Source organism: Aythya fuligula, chromosome 3 (assembly GCF_009819795.1).
Source record: "Aythya fuligula isolate bAytFul2 chromosome 3, bAytFul2.pri, whole genome shotgun sequence".
Lineage (NCBI taxonomy): Eukaryota > Metazoa > Chordata > Aves > Anseriformes > Anatidae > Aythya > Aythya fuligula.
The window spans coordinates 13,419,019-13,428,963 of record NC_045561.1 but is presented as its reverse complement, the minus strand read 5'-3'; the positions used below and the strand labels follow the sequence as shown (position 1 = coordinate 13,428,963).

At 41.0% G+C, this 9,945-nt stretch overlaps 1 protein-coding gene across 2 annotated transcripts; it reads right to left on the bottom strand.

Annotated features, from left to right (window-relative positions):
• Positions 1-2,345: 2,345 nt before the first annotated feature.
• On the bottom strand, positions 2,346-9,905 carry POLR3F (RNA polymerase III subunit F). 2 transcript variants are annotated; one of them, XM_032184612.1, is made up of 9 exons: positions 9,849-9,905; positions 9,632-9,749; positions 8,067-8,134; positions 7,012-7,079; positions 6,129-6,241; positions 5,410-5,553; positions 4,553-4,660; positions 3,623-3,814; positions 2,346-3,012 (listed from the first exon to the last, which is right to left on the bottom strand). In XM_032184612.1, exons 1-9 carry the CDS (start codon positions 9,902-9,904, stop codon positions 2,935-2,937), a joined length of 945 nt encoding a protein of 314 aa, XP_032040503.1. In that variant the 5' UTR covers position 9,905; the 3' UTR covers positions 2,346-2,934. The 2 variants fall into 2 exon arrangements, with proteins under 2 accessions (XP_032040503.1, XP_032040504.1); XM_032184613.1 differs by having other exon boundaries at positions 9,845-9,902.
• Positions 9,906-9,945: the final 40 nt, after the last annotated feature.

Here is a 9,945-nt window from a genome sequence, read left to right as displayed (position 1 = left end):
AGCATCATCAGATGAACAACCATCGTGCATAACACCTCCAGCAGCAGCGAGACGTATCAGCAGAGTACGCCTGCTACGTGTGCTCTCTTGTTATGAGGCTAACATAAAGAAAGGAGCAGCTTGTGCTTCCTTCCCAGGGCAAGATGTTTTGGTGGTGATGTGTTTTGGTGTTCAGTACTACAGCTAGTATAACGTCCTTAAAACATTACATTTCATATCACATTTTAGTGGGGATAGCTTTGCCGGGTAGGAGGAAAAAAAAATGAAGGAAGCCAGGGAGGAAAAAAGAATATTAATGTTACCTTTTGGTATTTATTCTCTTTTTAAACAGGCTGATAGGTCAGACGGGTTCATGAAGATCCTGGGTGACAAAGATCATTCTTCTTATTTAGACAGATCAGAGATTCCTATTCTACAGGTAGGAAAGTGAAATTGCTTTACTTTTCTATATAGGCATATTTTTTCCAAATTTGACAAGTCTTCTAACAACCGCAATGCTAAGAAGGTTCAAGGACCACAAAGATAAGGTCACCTAAACCAGATAAACCCAGTATAAATGAGCCAGAATTTAAAGGGCTTAATAGACCAACTCTCCACTTCCTAAATCTGTTCACTGACAACAAGCTCTCTGTCCTTTTTCTTATTGCCAGTGAATATGGTCACACCACAAAGTGACACACTTGCATGATAAGGATGTGTCGTTTCCCTGAAAGCTGTCTTCTAGCTGAAGCAGAGCACAAACAATTTGTGTTATCTCTGCAGCAGCAGGATGCAGACCCTGTTGTGTTAAGTCATCTTTGAGAGCAGGAAGACAAAGGCAATCCCAGCCCCAAACCTCAAACTACCTTTGGCCACATAAAGGATGTCTGAAGCATCCTTTATGCTAAGTCATTTATGTTAAGACTCCTTTCAGTGAAGCATTTTTCTCAGGCTTCAGTGCGCTGAGGGGTTAAAGGCAGCAGAGAAAGAACAAATATAGTAATTTCACCCCCACATCTCTTTTTTGACAACACTTCTGCCTCTGTGGAGAGGTGCATCCCTGTCACATCAAGCAAGAGACAACACTACGACAAAAGAGACAGTCGTGGGCACTCACACTAGCTAACACCATAGTCATTCCCCAGATGTGCCAGTTTGTCATCCTAGCTGTCTGCTCCAGTCTAAGACATCATGCCTGGCTGCCTCTGTATATATACATTCCCTTTATGGGACAGCAAATACATTTATTTTTTTATTCCTTGCACAGAACCTACCAGCATTAGCCTTCTGCCCACAGTCCACGTTATAAGCAAAGGTGCTTGACCATTGCCCTCCCAACAAAGCGTCCAGGAGGGCTTATATTCAGATGGAGTTCTGAAAACAGCTAGATGCAGCAGGTCCACTGTTGTGCTCAACCCCCCTAATCATTTGCCAGCACTGTGAGGCTAACACAAAGGTACTGGGTGGTTGTGTAGACATCCAGCAAGGCTAAGCCATAGGAAACAAGTTGTACTGGGACCAGGCTCTCTCCGCAATGTTCACTTGTCTACAGTGTACCCACTGTACCCACGAGTACTTCATCCCAGCCCTCTGGTTATTCTGGATGGCAGAGAGCTGGCTGTACCATATACGCACAGTATTTTAACTCCTGAAAAAGATGACTTCTCAAGATGTTGCTTGATTACAGATTAAGGAAGAGGTGATGTAACTAGTTAGCATAACAGTTGGTACAAAAGTCTATTTACTTCCAAAGCAGGATTTGAACCATACTTCCAAAGAGTGTCACGCCTCTGATACTGCCAGATATCCATAGAGAGCTGTGTCTAGTTTCCTCAAAGAACACATCCGTGTTCCAGCATGCCTTGGGCCACTATCAAGGGCAATAGGCTTATTACAACACAATTTATAAGTTATTGCCAATTCATCAGTCCAGAGACACACAGAGGAGCCAGGGAGGCTGTGCTTACAAGAAACACAAATTGGCTCCACATCACAGGAAGAGAAGCTCATGCTTTTTGATGATGTGCCAGTATCGTGCCTCTCTCAGATCACAAACCAAGGCCAGGGGCCATATTTATGTACAAACAGCTGTCACTGGCATCTTTGGCAACCCTGAGGGCATTCAGACAGTCTATAAAAGTTTTCCCTGTACCTGTAGTATCAGGTCAGAGGAACTGTTTCTCTTCTGGAAAACACATCTTTACAGAATACTTAAAATCAAAATCTCAGCTGATGTGTGTATATAATGCAGCTGCCAGAACACAGCAACACAGATTAGATGATCCTCTAGCCATCAGATGAAGGAATAAATAAAGATACATCACCAGATAATGACAGCAGTGGAGATAACGAAGCACGAAAATACGTAAGACAAATCAAACAGCGTTTTAATGATAAATTAGCAGGTAAGAAAGATGGTGAAGAATCAATGAGTTCTATTTAACATATTTAAGATTTTTCCCACATTAGATTTTTAGCTTCCAATTAGATGGTAGCTATCATGGGGAAAAAAAAGCGTCAGCTTTAGGACTTAAGCTCCCATCAGCAGCATTAGTCGGAATGCAAAGTTTGGGATCTCATTCTTGGCAACACTCACCAGCAAGTTTTTCTGATCAGCTGATGACTTATTTTCTCTCATTTTAAGTAAATGTCAGCAGAGTACTCAACACAGTCCTTGAAAGTGACACATCACCACCCGGTTCTATGACATTTTTCAAGTCACACACATTTTTGTACAAGAATGGATCTGTTTTCACTTCAGCCTTGATCTTCAGTCCTGGTTTGAATTTCAGTCCTCTCACAGGACACACAATTGATGTGTTGCTGCTTCATGTTTACTTGAAAAACAAGGAACTTGAAGGTGTTCACAAATTTGGAAGTCCACTTCTAAAAAAGCAAGCTGCTTTGTCACCTTGGCTATATGGAATGAATCCAGTTTACAGTTTTTCTTGCACCTTAATACTCCAGCCACTCTGTCATATAAATACAGTTCGATGGAGAAATCTCACCACCTTCATGGCAATCATCAAAAACCTGGGAAAGAAAGCCCTGTGTCAGTGGAGTAATTGTGTACATCAAGCATGACTGAACTAGAAATAGCATGGTCTTGTGTTTTCTGCTCCTCTCCCTGTAGAAAAACAGTAGTCTACCGCAGGACAAAGTATAGGAAGTCCAATACCAGTTCTGAGGAAGAATAATGTGAGCATAGCAAAGCAGAACAGACCCCACTGTAGTAAATGATGCAAACAGACATGCCTGGCAAGTTTCACCCACGTATCAGTTCAGGATCCATTTAGAAAAGACCAAAAGCTAAACAGAAGTTAGCTTATTAAGATATAAATAGGTGGAAAAAAAAAATTCAGGATCAGATAAGAAGTTATATTTTGGAACAGGCTGGACTTGAAAGCACCCTGTTACATACAGTAAGGGAAAGAGACAGCATGTAAGTAGGAAACATCCTGGTATAAACTCAAGACTGCCCCTTACATTAAGATGCTAAATGATACTCATGAGCATAGCTGGCTTAGAAATCCACAAGGAGCACTCACAGGCATAACCCTGATTTACACTGGCTGACCATTTAAAAGGTTTTACCCAAAATTTGCATGCACCCACATATTCACATACGGAATTTGTTACTTACCGGGCAGAGTCCGCAGGGTGTCCTGACTAACCCAGTAGGTTGCAGGAGAGGACTGACAGCTCTGTACAACTTCATCTGTCCATCCACGCTGCCTACCGTCCCTTCCTTTGCAGCAATAATTGTCATCTCCACTTTTCCATCATATATTAGTGTATTTAAAATGGTTTCAATGTCTTCCATTGACAATTCTACCTAAGAAACAATTAGTAAAATAAATACAATAAAGACGTGCCAGTAAGTCCTGCAAGGAGAAAATGAGAGTAAATTCCGTAAGAACTCCAAATCGTTGTTCAAATCCTTGGAGTTCTAACCTAGCCCAGATGAAGACACAGTTCTTACTGGGCACTTTATGGGGTTGTGCAGATACAAAAAGAAAAGCAAACAGGTGTCCTTCCTCCTAGGCACCTTTGAATTACACTAGCCTTGATTGGCTAAAAAAGATTTTCCTATGCGCCTCAAGTATCTGCATCAGCCTAGCATGGAACATTTCTAGTCTTACAGCAAAACAACTGTGGAAGAAGTCAGAAGTAATGAAGGTATGTCTGTTGATGGTGACCATTAATGGCATTGTTGTTTTATCCTTCTTTCCCCCTAAAATTGCTTGAAGCACATAGGCAAACTTGGAAGAAATTATAAAGTTTACCCCAGGTGAGAATGTTAAATGAAAACTGATTCCAGTTGCCATCTGCAAGGATTTGAACACTAACATTTATATATCTTTGAAAACCCACATGTACAAACTATCCTGGAATCCCATACAGCACCACTGACACTCCTTGAAAAGCAACAGTGCAGCAAAACCCACCTCCATTTCAGTAACTGCAGAGCACTAAGGCACTTATCAGCCCCTTGCCAGATTTGCAGGACCTAACTCCTGTACCTAGCCATGTACTGAGAACTTTGAGAGAAGTAATACAAATCTGTTCTGACCTTACTGATGCCCAGTTCACAGATGTACTTCCACACCTCATGGGATGATGCAAATGAGCTGTTCCTCTGTATCATGGGGTTCTGTTTGCTCTCTCGAGCTGCTTCTGCCTGAGGGAAAAAAACAAAGACGAATTCTCATCAGTACTCATTGACAACAGCTTCCTTCACAGTCCAGTTTCAGGCAGACTGAAAAATAAAAGTTAGTTTGCAAACCATTTCTGGGACTTTTTTTTTTTTATTTAAAGTTATGTCCTCAAGATTGATATATGTGAGATAATGCAGTGCACATCCAAATGTAAGTTTCATGTCAGTTAGCGTAAAATTGCAGGGTAATTTAGATTGATATGAAGGAATATCAGCATCTGGTGTTTTGTTGACACAAAAGTTTCTGCTGTACCTATCACATTGTTTATTTATTTAACAGATAAATGCTGCAATCTGCCTAGGACTTGTTTACTGGAGAACATGATTCTATGGTTAAGACTAAAGAAAATTGTCTTCCAGGCACAGCTGCCTGTCTAGAGCCTTTAGTCTCTCTGAAATGAGCAGCCCTGAAGGGAAAAAAAAAAAATGCTGTTTTGTTTGGTCCTGTGTCCTTTGCTGCCTAGCTTGTCATTGGAGTTTGGAGGTAGGTTTCACTCCCTGTGAAGGGTGCAACAATATGCATTGCTAAAATGCAATATCATCACACTTGCTGTGACAAACAAAAATCCAGCACAGATTTGCTGATCCAGTTAAAACAATGGGTAACACAGAAGACACAATGGAAAACTTAAGCCTTGTCCATCACTGGTTTTAGAAATAAAAGAATTACTTGCACAATACAAATGGAAGATTGGTTTAGCAGTGGCACTCACCTTACTCTGTAGAAATTTAAAACATTGTTGATTTAACACCTCCACAAATTCAGACTCGAAGTCTTGGTCACTGTACCAGGCCCCACCAGTCACTGAGCGGTCAGGCTGCAGGTTATACAGCATGTACACCTTCTTTTTGGATGCCTGTTAGAGAAAAGCACACAGCTCTTAACCGCTAAGAAAAGAAGATTTAACAAAGTATCTACAGAATAAATGGTTTACTACACCTAAAATTTAGGGCACAGAACTGACTCAAGCTCTCATTAATGTGTTTGACCCTTAGGTAACATGGACATAAAGAAAAGATTCATACGTTTAGACTCCTCATCATTTTATAATATACTGTTAGAGAGACCATCCTACTAACAATGCACACACAGTTCAAACATCACTAAAGATGATCTCCGAGTTTAATTTTTAACCTAATTCCCCTCCACTGGCAAAGGAGGGCAGAAGAAGAGTATCTTTACAGGAACTTGACATATTCATTACTTAATTAGATTATTAATCAGTTTGTTAGTGGTATGCTGAATATTTAGCAAACATTATGGCCTCTTATATTTGGCACACCTCAAACATTCATTCTAAAGGTGGAGAGTCCAGCATCAGTGCATAGTCAGTGACCAAGCTGGTGCCAGAACAAAGCTTCTCTGCACCCAGTCCCCTGTTCAAACATGTAGCTAACATCTGAAATGGTTAAAAAGTCACAAACTACTCACTGCTACAGATTTAACTGCTTTAATTAGTTTCTTGCTTTCCAGGTTTTTCAGTATCTTGTTGATCTCTGTTAAAGGCAGATTACTTTTGTATCTGATGTCCCTGCTCCAAATACCTGTTTAAAAACAGAGAAATGAACAGAAATTAATTACGAGAAGCAGCCACTTGTTTCTGCAAGTACTCACAAACCAAAAATCACAACACAGCATTGCTTGACTTGCTTGCCAGCCATAGGATATATTTCTGATTCCTATGACTCCCAGAAAAAATGAAAGGAAGAGTTAGAAGAGGATGGAACAAAAATCAACTGACAAAACAAAACACACATGGCAGCGCCAACAAATTGTCCTTTTGCCCTTTATTCCTCCTCTGAGAGCTCTTAAATGCAGACCCCATTTGACTGGTAACATGAATAGATCAAGTAAACATTCTTGCATTTTTTAGATAACTACTATTTCCTACAACAACAACATAAAATACAGCCAGTTCTACCTGCCATCTCTAAAACAGAGGGTGCAAAGACTTCTAAGAAAGCACAGTTACTAGTAGTACTTTCTGCTGGCAGTACAGCTGTTAAACCCCATACAGATGGCAAGTTTTACTTTAAGTAGTGAGTGTTCTGCACAGATTCCTCAGTTCGAGTCCCATAAATAAGTCATAATTCATAATCTGAAAGAGGCCCCAAAAAGCCAACTAGGAGAGGTTGTTATTTTAATAGAGAAATGTGTCTTTCTTTGCTTTTGAAGGGGAATATTAGCTACAGACTCGTTAAGGGCACTCTAGATTTTATATTTGTATTGTCTGGACAAGCACTTAAAAGTTTGGACAGGAACAGTTTCATAAACAGAGCTAGTACCATTTACGGTTATAATTTATTTGAACTACCTTTGTTGCCTGCATCTTCTATAATTTGGTAAACCAGCTTCTCTTGATTGTCGGAGCCTTTCATTTTACTGTAAAGTAGAACAGACAGCCGGATTTTTAAAAGGCCCAAAGTCTGAAAGTTTTAAACTGAAAACAAATACAATAATAAAAAAAAAAAAACCACGATGCACAAAGAAGAAAATCTGCACAATAAACCAGCCATTGGCAAATATAATATATGACACTAAACCTCTCCGGATCAATCCAAGTTTGCCAGTGAGAAACCACAGTAAAGAGAAAAGAGCCCAATTTGAAAAGAAACGTGAGTAAACCAGAGTTACTCAACTTGTCATAACAATGGGGAATTGAAAGCCACGTACTAACACAACTGTGGAAGGTCAAACAGTCACAGAACAGAGCATAATTTGAATAATCTGTTTCTGGAAGGAATGTCTACAAAGGGATAGTAGAGTGCTACCACCTCTAAAACAGAACTTTTCACTCGGCTGAGAAAACCTGAATGCATTGGAAAGAGAGGTTGAGATGCCTGTGTTGAGAATAATTTTGAAGGATCTTTCTTTCTAAAATTAAGTCTGGCACCTCTTACTCACATAGTCATCACAAAACATGGTTTGAAGGTACTTTTTAATAAATCAACTAACGAGCATGAACAGCAGATCAAGTGGTCTCCTGGAACCTCTATAAATGTGAGCACTGCTCAACCAACATGAGCCATGAGGAAGACCACAGAACCACAGCTGCAGGTGGTATGGTCAAACTTAAGCTGGATTTCACCTGAGCATAAACATCTGCTTGCACAGATCACTTTGACAGCTCAGGAACTCCACTAGCACATCACAGGGGGAGTTCCATGATAGCCTCTGTTCAGTACAAACCACTAAAACAGTTTCCAGGTTCATCTCAGGGGAGTTAAATACTTGTTTTAGGAAGGTACACTTAAGTTCTGTAACATTCCTGTTACAGAATCTACGTTAAATTGTTTGGTGGCTTCTCAGCAATGAGGCACAAGCGTCAGAATTGTGTTCAAATATTTATTCAACAAGTGTGAGGCTTACCTTGCATTTTGAGACTCTTTAATTCTATACAGGAGACCTGCATTGCTTCTGAGAAGGTCCAGTTGCCCCTAGGAGAAACAGACACAGCATGTATACTTTCCTTCAAACAGCTTGTTTCAGAATTTGGCAAAAATTCTTCTTAACTTATAAATGAAAAAAATAAATAAAGACTTCTGAATAAAAAAAAAAAAAAAAGAGGAAGTTTAACATTTCTATCTGCTGGACACAATGATACTGTTAAGGCTCTTTTTCCCTATGAGTATCCATTTATCATTAGCTATCAGAAAAAAATAAAAATAAAAAAAGAGATACAGTTCCAGCCTCTTCCCACAATATCTGTGTACATGCTGTTCTTTCTCCTAAATTTTACTGTTGTACAAGGAGCACCAAGTTCTTGTATACATTTCTCTTGCTTCCCAACAAAATAATCGCATGGCCATCCAGAAAAAAAGTTAGTGCTCTACTGAACACGGGTTTCAAACAGTTCTAATTTCCAGTAGCAAAGGTTGTTTTCTTTTTTGTTTGGTTGTGTTGTTTTGTTTTTTGCTTAAGTATTGATCACTAGAAAACCGACAGCCAGGACTGAGAATTACTAGCATCTCATACACAAAAGACTTGTCCTGCTATGCCTTAGCCAGGCAAATTCCTATTTCCTGTGTTTTTAGAAAGAGACAATTAGACAAGTTGAAGGACATGCATATAACATCATTAGTTAACATTTGCTCTTCTGTTGCTATTTGATCCCTTCCCCACAGTTACAGTCTTGTTTCTTACAGATTTGGATTATATAATTGAATGGAGCTCTCACTTCAGGACGATCCCTCTCAATGCTTTTCTACAGAAGAAATACTTGCAGCTTGTCTCCCAGATGCTTATTAAGGCCTAGCTCTCACCACAGCTCTTTTCCCTACCATAAGGCACTTACTAGATCTCCCCCCGCATCCCACTCCCCAGGACATCTATTTTAAACAAGTTTTAGAGACTTAGCTGTCTTTGAAGCCTCACTCTGAAATCTGGACAACCAATTCAAAAGCTATTGAACAAAAAAGCTCACAGCCAATGTCCTGATACACATATTGATAAATAGGAAAAACAAAATGAGGTAGGTTAGGTTACTTCCAGCACCAGGCCTTGTTATCACTGTGACTAACCCCACAGTAACTACACTTGCACTTGCCTGTTACACACAAGAGCACTGTATCATGTTCTGTTTTACACAGTAAATACAGGAAGTAGTACATGGGGGGAAGAGCAAAGGATTCTGCACACATCAGAAGATTAACGTGTTACTTCTCGGTGTTAGCTTCCTAACCTAGACAAGTAGACATACACACTGATGTTAACTTTCTGTTACAGAACAGAACCAGTAAATTTTGAGGTATGTTTAATTGGTTATGGGGACCCTAAGTGGTTACGGCAACCAAAAAGAAGCTGTGCTAACCGTAAAATGACAGCAAACGCCAGTGACTCCAACCAGCCCCGTTCTGGCAGGCTGCCACCACGCAGCCCGTCCGTACGAGTGGCGCCGGGTGCCTGGAGTACCGGGGGAGCTCTGCAGGACCTACCATGGAGAGCAGCCTGTTGATGGCCATGGCTCGCTGCTGGGCTTCCATGTGGGGCATGTCATTCTGGATCACCTGGTCGGTGATGCCGTGAGGGAACTGGTGGCACAGCTCGATTATCCTGCGGGAGGGAGGAGAGCGAGGTTAAAAAACCCTATCCTGCCACATCCGAAAGGCTGGGGGCGGGGGTGGAGGGGCGAGAAGAGCGGAGCTCACCCACCGGCTCTCGATGTCCACCGGGTCGGGCGCCTCCGGCTTCACCCGCACCTCCGCCATGGCGCCGCCGCGGCGCGCAGCGATGGCGTCGGAGCCGGGCG

What these genes read in the sequence shown, in the direction of transcription:
- POLR3F (XM_032184612.1), bottom strand. Translation starts at nt 9,904, where the DNA reads ATGGCGGAGGTGCGGGTGAAGCCGGAGGCGCCCGACCCGGTGGACATC. An exon ending in AGAAGATGCAGGCAACAAAG is followed by an intron (nt 6,242 to 7,011) that starts GTAGTTCAAATA and finishes GTTTTTAAACAG; the next exon opens with GTATTTGGAGCAGGGACATC. An exon ending in GTGAACTGGGCATCAGTAAG is followed by an intron (nt 3,815 to 4,552) that starts GTCAGAACAGAT and finishes ATTGTTTCTTAG; the next exon opens with GTAGAATTGTCAATGGAAGA.